This window comes from Microtus ochrogaster, linkage group LG3 (assembly GCF_000317375.1).
Source record: "Microtus ochrogaster isolate Prairie Vole_2 linkage group LG3, MicOch1.0, whole genome shotgun sequence".
NCBI classification, from domain to species: Eukaryota; Metazoa; Chordata; class Mammalia; order Rodentia; family Cricetidae; genus Microtus; species Microtus ochrogaster.
In genome coordinates this window covers 46,721,631-46,741,784 of record NC_022029.1, presented here as the reverse complement: position 1 = coordinate 46,741,784, position 20,154 = coordinate 46,721,631, and the positions used below count along the sequence as shown (strand labels likewise).

General features: G+C 47.0%; 1 protein-coding gene across 1 annotated transcript in view; it reads left to right on the top strand.

The window, feature by feature from the left end:
- Positions 1–20,154, top strand: part of Efr3b (EFR3 homolog B) — a 78,113-nt gene that overhangs the window by 22,339 nt on the left and 35,620 nt on the right. Inside the window, exons 2-3 of the mRNA XM_005360865.3 lie at positions 14,696–14,772; positions 15,903–16,030. Of these exons, the coding sequence (XP_005360922.1) occupies positions 14,696–14,772; positions 15,903–16,030 (205 nt within the window). The remainder of the gene's footprint in view (positions 1–14,695; positions 14,773–15,902; positions 16,031–20,154) is intronic.

The window sequence follows — 20,154 nt, the reverse complement described above, 5'->3', positions numbered from 1 at the left end:
TGTGTATGTATATGTGTGTATAAACACACACAAATACACATACCATATATGTGTGTATGTATATATGTAGGTGTATGTATATGTATGTATAAACACACACATAAATACACATACCATATATGTGTGTATGTATGTATATATGTATGTATAAACACACACATAAATACGCATACCATATATGTGTGTATGTATGTATATATGTATACACACATAAATACACATACCATATATGTGTGTATGTATGTATGTATATGTGTATGTATATGTATGTATAAACACACACACACATAAATACACATAAATGCATGCCCAATGTCTTAAAATTCATCATAATCCGATACTCCAGCAATCAACCTTCTTCCCTTTTGGATATCCTCTGTCCTAATTTAATAATTAGATACAGTTAAGTGTGGTACTAGTTTAGCTATGAAGTGTCCTTTTCATGTATTAAAGGCTCAATCCCCAATTGCTATTGTTCTTTTGAGAGGTTCCGGAAACTGAGGAGGTTGGCTCTAGTTGGAGGAAGTTCCTCATCGTCCCAGGCCCCTTTATGCCTGTCCCTCTCTTGCTTCTGGGTGCCATGAAGCATGGAGCCTCTGCCACATGCTCCTGCCACCATAATGTGCTGCTTCATCAATGTCCAGAATGCACACGCCCAGGACAGGGGACTGACCCCTCTGAAACCGTGATCCACAATAAACTGCCCCTTTCCTAAGTAGTTCTTGTTAGGTGTCTTACCTTGAGACAGCCTGATACCCTCCCCTTATCCCACACACCACCCCCACTGGATACCTGAAACAGTAGATAGTACTGAATCTTTTTGTTTGCTTGTTTGTTTTTGTTTTTGTTTGCTTTGCTTTTCAAGACAGGGTTTCTCTGTGTAACAGTCCTGACTGTCCTGGAACTCACTCTGTAGACCAGGCTGGCCTTGAACTCACTGAAATCCACCTGCCTCTGTCTTCCAAGTCCTGGGATTAAAGGCATGTACCACAACTGTTTTTTGTTTGTTTGTTTGTTTGTTTTGTTTTATTTTGAGGGTTTTTTTTGTTTTAGTTTCTTTTTTTTTTTGATGGTATGGAATCTTAAGTAGCTGTGTCTTATTTCTATAAAACATACCTTGGATGCATTTAGTTTATAAACTAGGCACAGTGAGCAATTATTGACAACAATTAAGTAGAACAACTATAATCACATACTGTGTGAGTTGCCAGCATTGCTACCTTTGCACTTGGGATCCATTATCAAATAAAAAGGCTTAGTCAAGCACAGGCCTTGCAGTAGTCAATCAGGACGTCTGCTGTGTGGTTATCTGGAGGATAGCGTATACCATGTGGATTCGCTGGCAAAGAGGTCATCCACATCCTGGCCTGGGTGGAGGGAGACCCCCATGAGATTTCATTATGCCACTTGGAATAGCATGCTATTTAGAACTTCAGAATTTTACGTACTTCTGCAGTTTTCCTTTTAATGTCTTCGCACCAAGATGGACCTTGGGTAACAAACCTCAGAAGCTGCAGACACCCAGGGACTGTTGTATATCTTTTTATTAAACATCCGAGCCCTAGGAATTTTTCCATAGTGTCTCCTTGTCTTCAAAATAATGCCAGTGAAGTTTGCACTTAAATTATTTATTCAAACACATTTCAGCCATCTGGCTGGGTTTCACTGGGAATGCCTTTGTTGGCAGACATCACAGTGAAAGTATGTCTTGTGCCTATGTTTGGGGGAACCAGCAAAATAGATTACCAATGTTGGAAGCCTCTCTCTATTGTTTTCCCTGAAGACTATGTGGTAATTTTCTGAACCCAACTCGCCTTGTGTCTCATGCCTGTTTCTCAAACCTCACGAGGTACTCTGTTGATATGAGAGTATTGATATTGTCGTTCTGGGCTGTTGAGATGGCTCAGTGAGGAAAGACACTTGCTGTGTGAGCTTGGTGACCTTGGTTCGATCCGTGGGACTCACGTGGTGGAAGGAGAGGACTGACTCCCACGGTTGCTCTGTCCTCCACATGCATGCTAGAAATAAATAAAATAAATTGAAAAAGTTTAAACACGCTGGATTTTTAAAGATATATATTGTCATTCCCGCATGGGTGGGATGCGTTCTAATCCAGCTCTCAGGACCAGTGTGGCTTCCAAAGCATCCATGGAAATGGAGAGTCACCATTTTGGTCGGTAACCCCAACCCTTTGGCTTCTCCCTCTCTATGCTGTTAGTCAGGGTTTCGTCCTCGGCTCCCCATCGCTTTCTTCTAGGCCTCCCTCCTGGCTCCAGCTCCTTGTAACAGCTTCCCTTCTGATCACTCTACGCTTGAATCCATAGTCAAGTTTCTCTTCTGAGAGCCTAGAAGTCACCCCCTGACACACATACACACACACCATACGCTGGACCCCAGGCTGCCTTCTTCTCCTCGTTAACCCAGCAAGCAAAGCACCCCCAGTCTGCAGTCCTCACCTGTTCCCGTGGGGACCTATCCTCTCCTGAATATACATTTCAGATGCTTGAGCCTTACTTCTGCATGTACCTTTGGACTCTTGAAATTCATCCTTTTTATTGTTGTTGTTTTGTTTTTTGAGACAGGGTTTCTCTGTGTAACAGTTCTGGCTGTCCTGGAACTCACAGAAATCCACCTGCCTCTGCCTCCCGAGTACTAGAATTAAAGGTGTGTGCCACCACTGCCTGGCTGTGGACGACTTTTTAAAAAAGCATTCCATCCCAGAATTTGTCTTTTTTCTACTTGAACATGCTCTCTCCATACCTGCATGACATATTCTTTCTCACTTTAGATCTTCCTATGAACAATTGCTCTGAAGTTTGAGAGCTAGCTTGATCCCTTTCCTTGCTTGTGGGATCTTGGGCCAATAAATTAATCCTTCTGTTAATACCAGTATGGATCTCTGTGAGTTCAAGACCAGCCTGGTTAAAAAAACAAAACAAAACAAAACAAACAGCCTGGTCTACAAGAGCTAGTTCCAGGACAGTCTCCAAAGCTACAGAGAAACCCTATCTCGGAAAAAAAAAAAATTAACCCTTCTGGTTTTCCATGTGAAGAGTGGCAATAAAACCTCATGAGAATTTGGGGTTTTAATGTAAAATGTCCAAGGTAGGCACATAGAGTAATACACCCTCAGGGGCTGAAGATACGGCTCAGCAGTCAGGAGTGCATGTTCACTCTGCTCCTGCAGAGGACCCGAGTTCAGTTCCCAGTCAGGTGGCTCATAGCAGCCTGTCACTCCAGCTCTGAAAGACCCTGTGCCCTCTGCTGGCTTCTGTGGACACCTGTGCTCATGTCCAGCTGCATGCTGGTGGGGACACGGACACAGAGGCATGTGCAGAATGAGAACTAAGTTCACCCAGGACATGTGCTTCTCTGCCTTCCCCTGCACTGACCACTGCCTTTTCTCACAGTACAGTGGAATTCTCTTAGTCATGTTCCAAATCACTCTTCCCCAACACTTTTCCATCCCAGCTCCGATCTCCTCAGCACCCTGGGCTATGCATGCATAATATTTAATGTGTATGAACTGACTTTAATGTGTTTCATACTCCTTTTGAATATATTCACATTTCTATTTTTTTAATCTAGCAACAATATGAGGTATTTGCAGTAGAGACCTCAGTCTCTTCAAGTCAGCATGTTGGAGAAGAGCCTGGGTTCACCACCATCTGGAATACAAGATTACCAACTTCAGAGACTATGTAGAGATTCACTGAAAGGGAGCAGAGTAGCCAGCGCAGATGAGCTCAAACCATGCTTGTCGCTACTGCTGATGGTGGTTGGCGCCCCTTCTGTTGTTTCCACTCGGAGCTTTGCCCTTGGGCATCAGGGAACATGAGCATCACCTGGGTTTAAGATGGGCTTTCTTTTGTTTGTTTGTTTATGCACACATGCATACATACATACATACATACATACATACATACAGTATCCTGCCTGTAGACCAGAAGAAGGCACCAGATTTTATTACAGATGGCTGTGAACCACCATGTGGTTGCTGGGAATTGAACTTAGGACCTCTGGAAGAGCAGTCAGTGCTCTTAACCTCTGAGCCATCTCTCCAGCCCAAGATGGGCTTTCTTAATGGCTGTTTGTGCTTCACACTCTTGCTGGCTCATTTTATGTCAACTTGATACAGGTTGAAATCATCTGAGAGAAGGGAAGGAATGCCAATTAAGAAATGGCATCCCTAAAATTGGGCTGTAGGCAAGCCTATAAGGCATTTTCTTAATTACTGATTGATGGGGCCATTGTGGGTGATGATAGCTCTGGGATGGTGGTCCTGAGTTATAGAAGAAAGCAGACTGAGAAAGCCACGAGGAGCGAGCCAGTAAGCAGCACCCCTCTGATGTGGGGTTCCCCTCTGTATACTGTGAATCTGTTTTATTACCATTGGTTAATAAAGAAATTGTTTTGGCCAGTGGCTTAGCAGAGTAAAGCCAGGCAGGAAATCTGAACAGAGATATATAGAGAGAGTAGGTGGAGTCAGAGAGATGCCTTGTAGCTGCCAAAGGAGAAAGACACCAGAACGCCAGAACCTTATCCAGGGTAGGCCACAGCCTCGTGGAGATACACAAATTAATAGAAATGGGTTAATTTAAGATGTAAGAGTTGTTTAGAAATGTGCCTAAGATATTGGCCAAACAGTGTTGTAATTAATATGGTTTCTGTGTGATTATTTGTGTCTGAGTGGCCAGGCAACAAGCGAGCAGTCTCCGTTTACACCCTCCACGGCCTCTGCATCAGCTACTGCCTCCAGGTTCCCACCTGTTTGAGTTTCTGCCCTGATTTTCTTTGATGACCATCAGTGATAGTGAAGTGTAAACCAAATAAACCCTTTCCTCTCCAACTTACTCTTTTGGTCCTGGTGTTTCATCACAGCAACAGGACCCTAACTAAGATACAAGCCAACCATAAACTATAAAGGGGCAGGTTCAGTGGCTGAGGGCACTCTGTTACTCATTCAGAAGACCTGGGCTATTCCCAGGACCTACATGGTAACTCACAACCATCCTAAATCCAATTTCAAGGAATTCCGTGCCTTCTTGTGACATCCATAAGCACCAGGAACACTTGTGGAACACATACATACATGCGAGCAGAACACTCATACACATAGAATACATACATCTTTGCATATTAAAAAAATAAGATAAAGATAGAAAGCTGTAATGGCCAACTATTTTCTGCTATTTCAATTGCTTCTATTTTGACACCTTTCTCATAAGTTGGGAAAGAAATTGTGTGTGTGTGTGTGTGTGTGTGTGTGTGCATCTGCGTATGCGTGTGTGCATGTATATGCATAGGTGGAGGCCAATGGTTGCTGCTGGGTTTGTTGTCTGGTGCAGGGTCTCTCACTGAACCTGGAACTCACCAGTTGACTAGGCTGGCTAGGCAGCAAGCCCCAGGGTTATGGCTGTTTCTGCCCCTTCTACTCTGGGTTACAGACACAGAGTACCACGCTCAGCTTTTGAGTCTTTACTGTGGATCCAAATCAGTACATGTGGAACATGCTAGTGACTGTGACCTCACCCCAACCATAGAAATGTCAATAATGTTTACTTGAAACTGAGAATGTAACTAAGTTGGTAGAGTGCTGGCCTAGCATGCATGGAGCCCATGTCATACATCCATAGCCACTCATATCCAGCACTGCGTAAACCATCAGCCTTGCAGAGCTGCGCATGCCTGTAACCCAAGCTCTTGGGAAGTGGAGGTAGGACCAGAAATTCAAAGCCTTCCTCAGCTACTTGGGGAGTTCAAGGCCAGTCTGGGTTAGAGACTCCGCCTATGATGGCGATGATGATGATGATGATGATGATGATGATGATGATGATGATGATGATGATGATGATGATGATGATGATGATGGCAGAGGGGTGACTCGGTCAGGGATTAAGCACACTTACTCTTCCAGAGGACCCAGGTTTGGTCCTCAGCATCCACATTGTGGTTCATAACCTTTTGTAATTCCAATTCCTGGGGATTCAATGCCCTCTTCTGGCCTCTGAAAGCACCAGGTACAGCAATACACATATGTACATACAGGCAAAACACTCATACACATAAAATAATAAATCTAAAATGGGAAGTGGCAGGACACGCCTTTAATTCCAGCACTCGCCAGGCAGAGGATCTCTGAGTTTAAGATCAGCCTGGTCTACAGAGCAAGTTCCAGGACAGCCAAGGCTACACAGAAACCCTGTATTGAAAAACAAACAACAACAACAACAACAAAATCTAAATAATAATAATAGTTGTCGTAGTACTATTTGGTGGTGGTGGTGACTGATGGTGACCGAGTGTTTATCTTGCAGCAGAAACTATGCTAATGGCGTCACTTGTTTCATGTTAGTCTCTGCTACAGCCCTGAGAAGCAGACATCTTCAGTCCAATTTCACGGATGCATAGGCTAAGGCACGCAAAGGCTTAGATACCTTGCTTCAGTTTGTACAGCCATCAGAGCTGGGCCTGGGGTTCAAAAACCAGTCTATCAGGCCCCGTGGAAATGGTTGAGACAAACGTTTCCTACCGACTGTGGTCCCAAGAGTCAGACAATCGGAAGAGATTCCACTTGGTTTTATTTGTTATTATCTGTTTGGAAAGTGGTGCTAAAACCCTCAGGGGAAGCTCACAGGTAGTAAGGAATTGAAATCCTGACATGAAATCAATCAGATACGTTTCTTTTAAGATTCCCATTCTCAATTAAGGTGGCAATCAAATTAACCAAGACTGGCTGGGAAGCGGTGAGCATCTTGGAGGTTCTGGCGCATGAAAGGTCAGCCTGCTCCTGCCAGCGCCTGCCAGCATCTGCCTCCCTGGAGAGAATTCAGCTGCTGCAGAATCCTTTTTTCAGGGAGATCTGTCTAGAAACCGGTTCCTTCTCCAAATTCCTTTTCACCTGCATCTTCTCTTGTTCTCTATCCAGAATCTTCCCTGGGTGAGAGACAGGTGCTGGTGCCCATCCTTGTGCCTCCCAACCGTCCGCCTGTCCTGCAGCCACATGGTGCCATCAGTGTCCTTATCGCTGACCCTGCAGACCCGGGCTCTGCCTGTGTGGCTCCCTGGCTTTAATTACCCAGGGCAAATGGCCGCCTCGCTCTGAGTAATGAGAAATCGGGAACAACAGGCAATGATTAAATAAATCGGCATTTGGTCAAAAGATGGAATAATAAGCAGTCATTTAAGTTTGAGCAAAAAATAATATCTAGCGAGAAGGTCACAGTATTCCTGACACAAGAAGAAAGTAAGCTTTGGCAGTAGTAGCCCGTGGAACCCAAATATCATGTCTTTTTAAAATATGTGAAAACATGGAAACAAATCTAGAACAAAAGCCCCACCATGTCAGTCATTATCTCCAGATAATGCGATCACAGGGTTTTCATTCTTCTTTATAAATGTGTCCCTAAGAGCATGATGTCTTTTTAGATTCGAAGCAAGGGAAAGGAAGAATATGGCTTAGGTAAGTTTGTTGCCTCCAACCCCCAATCAGTGGCTTGAGTTCTCATTGCATGCTGTCCCTCTAAGGACCCAGTTCAAGTCTTGCCTCGTTGGGTGTGTTTCTACATTCATTCAGCTCAGAGATATCCAGTCTGACGGACCCTTGGACTCACTGGAACCCATCAACAACTCTGTGGGGGTCTCACGTCTCCAACTAAAGGATGGGGCCCGTGGTGACTGCCTGTCTTTATATTTAACTTCCTTCTCCTGGCCACACGGCCCAGCAAGTGCTGTGCAGCTGCTGGAGTCTAATCAGTGTTCACGGAACACAAGCTGGGTCCTCATGGGACGTACCACATGGGGGTGACCCGCCTTTCTCTCTGAACTTTGTCCCATTTCCTCCAATTCATCTGAAAGGGCTGTCTGTGCCATTAGCCCTGGCTTAGACTTTATTGTGAATTGTTTTGCTGTTTTTTTTTCTAAATTCCGTTTATTTTGGTAGGGATGACCAAGTCTAGCCCTTGTTTTTATAGGAAGATTATAGAAGAAAATAAATATGGGCTATTTTGAGCATAAAGGTTGTGTGTGTGTGTGTGTGTGTGTGTGTGTGTGTGTGTGTGTGTGTGTGTGTGTGAATGGGGATAATGGAACTAATGTTTTTAGGACAGAAAACGAGAGCCAAGAGGAAAGGAAGGACTTCCCTGGGTCTCACACGGATCAAAGGCAGGTGAAGTCACAGGCATGTCAGCCTTCCTCCCGGCATGCTGCGCTCGGGATACTGTACAGAGGTCAGGGTTGCAAGACACAAGACCTGGGCAACTTACAGTTGTTCTAGAGGAAGAAAAGATGAATCACTGAAATAACAGCCTGAACGGTGTGGTTCTGCCTGTGTGGCTCAGTGCAAAGTGTGCATGCGCACAGATTCCAGCTGGCGGAAGAGATGGTGGCAGAGGCGTTAGGGATGTAAGCAACTAGGGAGGTCCGGGCCCTGAGTCAGGGTGTTTTGTGCTGCTGGTTACCCCCTCCCCCCAGCTCGTACCCGGCATTTCTGTCACCTCATTTGCAGCATGCTCCACCCTGTTTCTGTCAGGACGTTCTATGATGCAGTCTGTTCTCTGCCATGGCCCCACACCTATGAGGCAGAGAGCACAGAAATCAACTATAGTGGAGGATAGCTGAAGGGCAGGATGCCCTCCGCCTGGAGTGGGCTTCCCTGGTTCAGTGCTAAGTGCTGGGGTTGAGATTTTGGTGCAGAAATGGAGCCACCCTAACTCTTCTGCTGGGAAGCAAACTAAACCAGAGTTATCTTACTGCTACATCGGAAATGGATGGAAACAAGAAGACCGACTGATGGCCAGACTGATGGGATAATGTCAAGCATTCAGGAGGTTTCTAGTCAAGTGACAATACAGAATGAGCTTTGCAGGGAGGGCGGTGGCTGAAGATGCATCTCAGTTATAGCAATGAGAGAGTTAGGGAGACTCCTGGTAAAAAGACATATGCTGTGAGATCCTGGGCAGGATAATCTCTCGGATCTTCCCTCTGTTTTACGGGGTCATGACAGGTTCTACGTGAAATACTTACAAAGTCCTTGACTAGTGCTTAGCCCAAGGCAAGTGGTAAACCCTGGGGTCTGTTGGATATTAGAGGTGAGCGTGAGGGAGCCAGAGGCGGCGAGGCAAGAGGGCGAGGAATATAGACGGGATGGACCCTTGGGACCTGGACTACAGCTCCTATGGGCTGAGAGGAGGGAGTCACCCAGGGAGGCCTAGATTTTGAAAAGTTTGTCATGTTTAGTTTTAGGGATTTCATTTCCATCTTCCACTTGGCACAGGCAGTTCTGTCCAAAAGAACAGATTGGTCAAGAACCCAGGATGGGAGCAGGCGGAGCCCTGGAGAAAAAGCTGCAGCGGGAAGGAGCTGGCAAGGCTGACAATGCCTGCAGACCAGATGAGGTTGCCAGCAGCTGGGGTTGTTTGCCATCAGATCCAGAACAGCTAGCGTGGGCCGGTACCCTCACCATGGCTGCCCATCAGTGCCTGAGGAGCATTTAAAACCCCTGTCCTTCCTCAGTGGAAAAGTGTCGTCTGAGGGGAGCACTTGAGCCACTCAGAGGCCAGAAGGTGGGGGAAGGCCAGGGTATGTGGCATGGAGGCAGGAGAACTCTCTGACCTCTGGCTACCCATCTCCAGCATGCCTGCTTCAAAGACCTGTCCTGTAGAAGATAGGACCCCAGAGCCCTGAACTGTGATCTGGACCAGAGTGCTGGAGGCAGTGGCCACCCTGTGGGATTCAAGGCCACGATCCTTCCCAAGATCCTCCAAGGCCAATGCAGGCGTGTGTGGAACTGTTGCTGAGTGCCTTAGAATGGGTTCCTGTTGGCTTCAATTTAACCCCACTGGCTTCTCCTGAGTCACAATCATTGCTTCATTCAGAAAGTATGTACCTAAACCTCCAACCACCTTCGCCTGTCCTGGTCCTGGGCTAGAGCAGAGACTGCCCCCGCCTTTGACAAGCTGAATTGGTGCAGAAAACAAAAGGGGAACAGGGCCAAGGGAACTTCCCCCAGTTAGGCTATTTGTGGGCAAACCTCCTTGAGAAATTAACAAAGCCTCCTCCCCCCAAAAAATAGTGAGAAGAATATTCTCTAAGAGGGGATCTTCAACGCCAGTGTCCTGAGAGGAGTCCTTGCATCAGGGCTGATGAGTCCTAGGGAAGAAGGAGGAGAGGGGACCAGGGCAGTCTGACCATACTTAGCTTTCAAATTGTTGGGTATCCCTGCAGCCTTGTAACTGGACAGTCTGTTAAAGTCTGTTAATCATTTGATTTTTGAGTATCCAGAGATACTGTGTGTGTGTATCTTCCTGTATATATATATATATATACACAAATATATGTATACATATATAACAGGGAAGTTGGCCAGGCCACTTTTCTTCACTTCCCTTAAAATAGGTATAAAAAATTTGGGCGGGTGAGGTCTTATTGACAAGAAGAGTATTTGGAAAGTTGCCTTTGGTGCCCGGAGATTGCATCTGCCTGGTACAGTCTCCAGAGAGTGAGAGATGACCATGGTGGAGGGCAGTTCTCTCCTTGAAATGAAATGGACAGAATTAAAAGGTACAATATAGGCAAGTGGCTTCGAGTTAATCTCTACCCGCTTCCGTGTGCTAACATCAAGAATCAGTGCTGTCAGGAGCAAGATTAAAGAAACACTTGACAAGCCTGTTGAATTCTCTTTCCAATGAGCTGTTTTCAGTTGCATCGTATTGCTTTGTTTGGTTGTGAGTTGGGTAGGACACTCAGGGAGAGGCTTGTGAGTTGCCCAGCACCTACTTTACCTGCTTTGGCTCCGAACTGCCCCCACCCCCACCCTCACCTTACCTCCAGGTTGCCTAGGAAGTGCAGATGCTATATAGCGTCTACTGTCCTATGGCTGAGATTCCAGGAAAAAACAAAAAAACTCTAGCTATGTGATTATAATTGTTCAGTCTCTAAAAGCAAGCAGATAAGAAGCCCGTACAGCCCAGCCCTGGGCTGAGTGTCCTGCCAACCCCTCTACTAGGACACAGCTTTATACCAACTGTGTGATGAACTACTTTTTTTTCCCCTTGAGACAGGGTTTCTCTATAGTTTTGGTGCCTACTCTGGAACTAGCTCTGTAGACCAGTCTGGCCTCGAACTCACAGAGCTCTGCCTGCTTCTGCCTCCTGAGTGCGGGGATTATGTGCTGTGCCACCACCACCCGGCTTGGTGAACTACTTATAACTGACAAAACTACTGTTTTGTTTCTGAGCTTTTCCTCCCTCTTACACCAGGGTGTTCATTTCATATCTCTACCTTATTTTAAACCCTGTAAAGGTTGAAAAACAAGCTCCAGCACCCAACAGGGTTCAGACACCTGTGAGCCGGTTTTCTCATAAACACCCCGACACCCAAATGTCTAGGAGGGTCTACAGTGAGGGATTATTCCCTTTGCCTGTCGGGCTTTAAAACAAAACCAAACCAAAAACATGTACGTTCTAAAAGACTGCTTCTCAGACACCAGCAGCTTGTGAATTGGTTAATTAGATCTCCGAGATGAGAATTTAGTGTTCAGGGGCTGTTCATAAGATCGATCGGAGACCAGTGTTAGCCGCCCGAAGGCTCCAGCGTCTGGGTTTGGAGGACCCTAAGAAAGAGGCAGAGACATAACTTGAGAATGAAGGTGACATGCTTTATGGAAGACTGGTGGGGATCACAGGCTCTGTGCGTCTTTTCTCCATCCCCACCCGCTCCTAGCAGTTGTTTCTCCCACCCCACCCATCTCCTGTGGTGTCCCCATGTGTCACCGTGCAGCTTCAATGACTCCACACAGGCAGATGACCCCCGGACTTCAGTCCTAGCCTGTGCTCTGGGTTTCTTGTTTGTACACGCGAACCCCAGAGTCTTACCTTACCCTCTTCCTTCTAGGAGGTACTCTCTTCTTGCTGGGCTCTGTCCTCCCTTGTCCTGTCTTGATAAGTCACTCAGCTCTGTCTGACCTTGGTCCGCAGTCTTGGGTGGCCCACCCACACAGCTCCCTGGCAGACATCCCTGTGCCATCCTGAGTGTCTCAAAGCTGTGCACAGCCGTCCTCAGCCTGATCCTGCCTGGTCTTTGTGTCTTGTCTTTTCTTCTACGATGTTGAAAAAAAGAAAGATGCAGTGTCTCTTAGGTCCCCTAAGTGGGAACATTACCATGTATCTATGAGGGATTGTGGATCTGGGTTGAATTACTTACTCAAGGTCATACAGTAAGTAACCAGAAGAACTGGGGCCCAGTTCAACCCAGGCCTCTCTGACTCTTGAGCCTAAATTACTTAGCCACCATGCTGTGCCGCTTTGCAGACTCCAAGAGACGCCAGTAACTGGAGCATCAGTATTGCCTAGCCATGGGTGGGAATGTGGCATCCTGGGCATCCCACGCTCATATGCACTCTCCTGCCTTCGATCCTATCTCTTCGCATCCTCCCTTGCACTAGGGCTTTGAGTTTTCCTAGCTTGCTAACTATGTAACCCACTCAGCCCCAGTACAGTGGTTATGTGCTTGGTCTCTGAAGTTAGATTTGGGGGGACTAAATCCTGGTTGGCCATGTATTACCGCAGTGCAGCTCCAGGCAGGTCACTTAACCTCTTCATGACTCAGTTTACTTATTTGTAAAGCAGGGATAAATATAATGCACATTCACCCTATGGAGTTGTTCTAGAGATTTAACAAGTTGCCATATGTTCTAGCTGGACACTTGGAGAAAGTGTCCAGAAAGCTGGGCCAGACAGACGACAGTATAGCCTACAGGCTTTAAACCCTGGGCTTTGAGACCCTGAGAGGAAATGTATCCCCTTAGGAGATGTCCCGTCATAAATAATCCTGGGTGCCAACAGGACATGGCCCTAAATGCTTTCGCCTAAGAAGGAGCAAAGAGGAGAAGCCAGAAGAGTCTGGGGTAGTGGGGGCTGAGGTCACAAGGCTTCCTTGTAGGACATGGGTGGGACTCACACACCGGTTCCCTGCCACCCTGCCCCTGATTGCCTTGTACTTCTTCAAGTTCACATCCATCCCCACGAACCCAAATCATGAAGTCTGAAGCCCAAACCATGGCTGTCTCCTCCTCCTGGCTGGATGCCAACCAGACTTCGCAGCCAGAGCTCCCTCACTGCTTCTCCCACTGGCCCATGCGGGTTGCTTTGTGTGGCAGAGGAATTCCCGCTACAGCAATTCATTCTTCTCTCGGTGACCCCTAATCTTCCCAGCAAACATCTGCGTCTCAAGTAGAAGGCGTGTGCAAACACAGCTCGTCTGTAATTGGCAGGTGGCGGGGGCACTGATTTTCTTCACAGGACGGACTTTGCCAAGCCCCCATGGGCTCCTGTATGATACCTCTACCCCTCCACTTTCTACCTACCCCCAACTCTTGGCACAAAGGATCTGGGACACAGCAGAGGATGGTCCTGCCTGGAAGAAAGCTAAAGAGGACAGTTTCTAGATGTTTCCATTTCCTTGATCCATTAAGTTGTTTTATTGTTGATTTCTGGACACCTTTTGCTTTCCCAGCATGAGAGATCCTGAACAGGGTCATCTGGGGCTTCTCGGTGGAATAAACTTCACTTTGTAAAGCCTGCCACATTGTTCTTAGTTTTCCATTTGGCCAGGGGACCAGGGGAGGGCTGGCATGGAGAACCAGACCAGCTCTTCTGTGCACTTTCAAGCACCACAGACAAAAGCCTTAGAAATTCCTGTCTGTTGGTAGTTAATAATCCTGTCCATTTATCATCATGTCACGACTATTCTGCAGAGGGAGTGGTACAGGTACGGACCCTGGAGGAGAATGAGGCTCAGGAAATAGAGATTTGGGAGCCAATGAGGGCAGGAGGAGCAATGAGGGCAGAAGGACCCCCACGTGGCCTTCATCTTCCCAGGACACTCATGGGCTGCAGGGGTAGATTTTATAGTCTGATCCCAGAAATTCATGGTGTGTGTGTGTATGTGTATGTGTGCGTGCATGTGTGTATATATGTGTGTGTGTTGTACGTGCGTGCACATGCGTGCGTGTGTGTGTAAATGGTAGAGTGGTGGCATATGTGTGCGTGTGTGCATGTGTGTGTAAATGGTGGTGGCATATGTGTAGGTGTGTGCGCGTATGTGTAAATGGTAGGGTGGTGGCATATGTGTGCGTGTGTGCGTGTGTGTGTAAATGGTGGTGTGGTGGCATATGTGTAGGTGTGTGTGTGTGTGTAAATGGTGGTGGCATATGTGTAGGTGTATGTGCGTGTGTGTGTAAATGGTAGGGTGGTGGCATATGTGTGCGTGTGTGTGTAAATGGTAGGGTGGTGGCATGTGTGTGTATGTGTGTGTTTGTGTGTGTAAATGGTATGGTGGTGGCATATGTGTGCGTGTATGTGCGTGTGTGTGTAAATGGTATGGTGGTGGCATGGCAGCACCCGGCTTTCACATGTATTCCCGCCCACTCGTGAGGTCTCACCCTCCAAGTGTTCTTCTGAGCTCTGGTTTCCTACCCTAAACACCCCACTCTGCCCAGTCCCTAAACTGAAGACAAACAAAAGACCAATGTCTTGGTGTGTGGGAATCAGTGAGAGACCTCTGCTCTGGGAAGAACAAGGCCATTGGCCCTTCAGCCCTGGTTTCTTTCCTCAGAGGTCCTGGGTTCCCGGTCTCTGCAGCCTTATGAGAAGGCGTCATTCCTAGGTTTGGTTTTGCTTTTGTTTCCCCATCCCAGGTGTGTGTGGCTGCTGCGGTGCCCTTCGTCCCAGGTACAAGAGGCTGGTGGACAATATCTTCCCGGAAGATCCTGAGGTGGGTCACAGGAAGGCTGGCTGGACTGTTGACTGGGGAAGGCCTTTGTCCCATGCAGAATGAGGACATCTGGCTCTTCTAAAGGCTGGCTGTGCAGAAGGCTGGTAGGGATGTGTCAGGCTGTTGCTGTATGGTTGGCACATCTTTCTCACTCCTGTCTCAGTTGCTCACTCTCCTGATGGAAATGTTTTCCCGTTGTTTAGTGAAGACGTGCCCTGTCTCCCGTTTGCCTCAGGAGCCCGTGTCTCTCCCCGGCTCCCTCTGGCATCTGTCAGGTGTCTGGCTGTGCATTGCACAGGAGGCCTGGCTGTGTGGCTTCCAAGCTGTCACTCTGTGTGTCACCCTGTGTTATGCATTGTGGTCTGAGGATGTCAAGAGTTGATGCATTTGCCTTGATATTTGAGAACTCCTGGCCTCCTCCGGATGGGCAGCCAGAGGTTCCCATTTCCATTATCCTCTGGAGAATTCCCTAGGAGCTGCAGAATTGCCTTCTTTATGTCTTGGTGGTGACACCTTAATTCTGAGTTACTTTTAGTGATGCCACATCCTTCACCCGTACCAATATGTGTCTCTGCACGCACACGTATGTACACATTAATGCATATACACATAGACCACCTTCTGTTGATATTTGTGTGTATGCGGTACATGTGTGTGTGCATATGTGTGCAGGTACACTTGTCTGTGCACGCATATGTGGAGGCCAGAGATTGCCATCACGTACCTTTCACTCCACCACGCTTTTTTGAGACCAGTCTCTCACTGAACCTAGAGCTTGCTGTTGTGGTTAAACTGGGAGCAGAGAGCCTCAGGGAGCTCCATGTTCCCATGACCACTCAGATCCCAGGAAACTTTTAGCTTACAAGGACTGTGTGAGGTTTTTTTTATGGTTCTGGGGAACCTGAACTCAGACCCTCGTTCACACAGCAAGCTCTACGCTAGGAGGTTCTCCCAGCCCCATGCTTGGAGGACGGAAGTGCTGTTTTCATCCTTTCAGGGAGCCTGATGCCCAGCACCTGTATAAGAGACACCCTGTAAACATCAGCTTAGTTGAACTGATATTTGCTCCAGACTTGCGCCTTCCCGCCATACCAGGGCCATGGTGATGTGGAGCTGTCTGTCTTCTGCAGGATGGTCTGGTGAAAACCAACATGGAGAAGCTGACCTTCTATGCCCTCTCAGCTCCAGAGAAGCTGGATCGCATCGGTGCCTACCTCTCCGAGAGGCTCATCCGAGACGTGGGGCGCCATCGCTATGGGTAAGGCATGTGAGGGGGAACAAGATGGATTTTCAGAATTTGCATTATATTTTTAGGGTAAGATAGTGTAATAACATTTCAAGAAAAAAGCTACGGGCTGAGTTATTGGATAGACTGGGAAAGACAAAACCCGAAACCAAGGAGGGTGGGTTTCTGTGTTCCCCTGAGGCAGGTGACCTTGGATGAGTCTGGACTTTTGGAAAGAGGGCTTGGTGGCTCTAGAGGAGTAGCCGTTTGGCATCCATTGAGTCATTGCGTATCCCCATAGAACTCACACAGTCAGTCTGCCTTGCGTGTGTTTATTCTCCCCAGCCCAGCTCCCCTCAAGGTCTGAGAAAGTGAGGTGGAGCCCACTGTGTGCTGAGAAGAAAGGCGGGGGTGGTTTGTTCCCTAAAAAACACACCATAGAGAAAGGTGGAATGGAGCTCAGCTGCCCGGGTGTCCGGCAGACTAGAAACCTTGACTTCAATCTCTAGTGTCGCATAAACCAGTCCCCCTGAGAACGTCTGTGATCCTAGCACCCAGGAGGCAACGGAGCAAGGCTAGCCTCAGAAGTGTGAGCTGCGTCTCAAAACAAGACAAAAATATACTTTAGTGAAATATTTATTATTGTCTGAGAGCAAAGGGCTTTGTGTGTTTAAAAGAGAGAAGAAATCTTAAAGTGATCAATACATTTAGCTGTTTAAATCTTGATGCTGATTTTTTTTTAATTTGTTTTGTTTTTAGTTTACCAAGACAGAGTTTTTCTGTGTAGCCCTGGCTGTCCTGGAACTTGCTTTGTAGACCAGGCTGGCCTTGAACTCATAGAGATCTGCCTGTCTCTGCCTCTTGAGTGCTGGAATCAAAGGTATGCACCACCACTACTTAGCTGAAACCTTCAGATTTTTAAAACTGAATACAAAAGATATATTTATTAACAACAAATAAGACAAAGGATTCAGATCGCATGTTAGTACCATCAAACAAATAGTCCTGGGGAGTCAGGAGAAGGATGGCCGGGGAAAAGATAAGATTGCAAAGGGTCCACTCAGAGAGCAGCATCGTCTGATAATGTTCAGATTCACAGGCCATGCCCAAACTGCTGGGTCATCCTATCACATTTTTATAAAAGTAAAAAGGCATTTTTACACCTTCCTGGAAAGGGAACAAATTGGCTGAAATTTTCTAGGTCATGAAATATGTGTCCTTTCCTGCCCATTGCTTCCCAAGGAAACCATCTCAATGCCTCTGCCTTTTACAAGAAGATGGTTTTTGCAGCGTTTTCTGTCCACCTCAAAAAACCAAAACCCAACCAGCAGAATCTCAGGTTGCCCAGGCTGCCTTCCACCTGGCTGTGTGGCTAAGGATGACCTCTGGTCTCCTCTTCATAGCACTGGAATACAAAGTGGGGTGCCATGCCCAGGCCACAGTGCCTCTTAGAATGATAAAACCCTAGAAATGGCCTAAGTGTCTGGCAAAAGAAAAGGCTAGTAAGTTATGGTTCGTATCATTTGATCAGATGCTATAATATATAGATAGATAATATATCTAGATAATAAAAATAGTGTTTATAAAGATCACTATCTAATGATATTAAAAATATGAAAACTTAGGTTATAATGGCCACAAACGTAGTATTTAGGGTCAAGTTAAAAAAAATATCAACAAACCTCAGTGGCTAAAAAATCAAGTCCAAATGCCATGTATCCAGAGCGTTCACCCTGGGAATGGCACAGCTCGAGGACCTTGTGTTCTCTCTGTTCCCTAAACACCTGGGCACGCGTTACTTCCAGAGTGGACCACAGCACAATTGTACTTGCTGCTGCCCTGCCATCGTGACACAATCCACAGCCAAACAGTTCACCCCGAGAAGCCTCGGTAGTGTTACTCATAGTGCAGAGGGTTGAGTACGTGATGGGTAGCCATGGTTCCTGTGGATCCAACTCTCCCCGAGTCTTTCTCTCCGTTCTCCACTTCTTTCTGGGGGTTGTTTTGTTTTTCCTTATTTTGTGTGTGGGGCAAGCAATGATGGGGATGATGAAGGGAGACAGGGTCTCATGTATCCAAGGCTGACTTTGAACTCCAGTATAGCTAAGGATAAGCTTGAACTTCTAACCCTCCTGCCTTCACCTCTCCAGTGCTGGGGTCGTAGCTGTGAGTTGGAGGTCAGCCTGGTCTAAAGAATGAGTTCCAGGACAGCCAGGACTACATAGTGAAAGCCTGTCCTGAAAAACAATCAAACAAAAAAATCAACCCCAGGCTCCTCAACTTCTAGGGTCTTCCACCTCCCAGCCATGCCCACCACACCTATTATATAACCAGTACCACACATACTGGTTGAACGGTCCTAAGGTTGAGAAACTAAGGATCGTTGGTAAATGCTGGGCTTAGGAAAAGGTTTTGTGTGTACTAAGGGTGTGCTCTACCCTAGCTCTGGCAAATCTTTTTTTTTTTAATTTTTTTAATCGATTTTTATTGAGCTCTACGTTTTTCTCTGCTCCCCTGCTTCTCCCCTCCCCTTCAACCCTCGCCCAAGGTCCCCATGTTCACAATTTACTCAGGAGACCTTATTTTTTCTACTTCCCACTCTGGCAAATTAAACCAGGCTACCCTTTTGTGAAAACAGAATGAGAACTAATGTTTCCGTGATCATTCTCTATATGCTAGAAGTAGGTTGCCACTTAATAAGAGGAGGGGCGTGCATGCTTTGCATGCTGATTATATAAAGAGCTCTGACATACTGGACAGCACATCCAAGCAAGCGGAAATGGCTCTAACCTAGACTGAACCGAGAGCTAATGTGCCAGTAATAGCATTAAACATTTAACACCGATTCTGCCCTGCGGAATTGGGCTCTCTGCAGTGATGTTTCTTGTGATTAAAAATGTCCATAGCTGACAGAGCCTCTTCAAATCCTTCCTCTGCTCGCGGAATGACAATTCAAAATTGGCATCATCCTGTTAAAAGTAGCCTTACGGCATCTAGGTATTTAAAGCCTGAAGGAGGACTTTGATCATAAACATTTGGGAAAATGTCTGTTAGAATCCTTTCTCCTGGCCCTCCTGTAGCTCCCTGCCCAAGCCCCTGGTCTCGTCCTTGTTATGGGTGGAGGCCTTGGAAGAGCAACATTTTCACATCAGACAGTGAGCGGATGTGTGTCTTCCCAGCATAAGGGTGTGTGTTTATGGTTTGGTCCTATCAATGTGAACCTTGGATGTGGGTCCCTGTGAGCCCCAGAACCACCTGCTCATGGCTACTGCCTTCCTGCACTGTCACCCTGTCATTGGATATGGGGTCTTGATTCCTGAGTGTCTGGCCCCAGAAAGATGTCAGCTGTGAGCACAGAGAGGATGGCGGAATTTCAAGATGTTTGGTATAAAGGGTGGTGATAGGCAGAGGAGCAAAAGGCCAGCGTTCCTATGCTTCTCTCCTTCCACTCATTCTCTTTCCGGATCAGCTCAGCATCCGTAGAAACAGGGGGACAGGGGGAGGGAAGGACAGTTCTGAGTGAGACAGGTCCACCAAGGGCACCAGCATGGACCGCAGTGTGCAGCATGTAATATCAGACAGTGTCTGGAGTTCTGCCCCAGCCCAACGCTGAGCACTGAGCACTGAGCATGGAGACTGAGGTGGAGCTGCTGCAGCCTCAGGACCCTGGCCCAGCATTGTTTTCTAGAAGGGTCTGAAGTTGGTGGGAGAGTGGGCTAACCCCGCAGTTAGCACTGCAGACTCTGCTAGGTGAAGAGGCTGGGCCCGCTCTTCCTCAGCTGGGGCCCAAACTATCGCTCTACTCCTGGCCTTCTAAAGGACTCAGAAGGTGCTGGGCTGTGGTGGTGCATGCCTTTAATCCCAGCATTCAGGAGGCAGAGGCAGGCGGATCTCTGTGAGTTCTAAACCAGCCTGGTCTACAGAACAAGTTCCAGGACAGGTTCCAAAGCTACAAAGAAACTCTGTCTCAGAAACAAAACAAAACAAACAAACAAACAATAAAAAAATCTCAGAAAGTTCAACTGAGGAATGGGCTGACTAAATATACACAGAATGCCCAGAATAGCCGGGCGATGGTGGCGCACGCCTTTAATCCCAGCACTTGGGAGGCAGAGGCAGGCGGATCTCTGTGAGTTCGAGACCAGCCTGGTCTACAG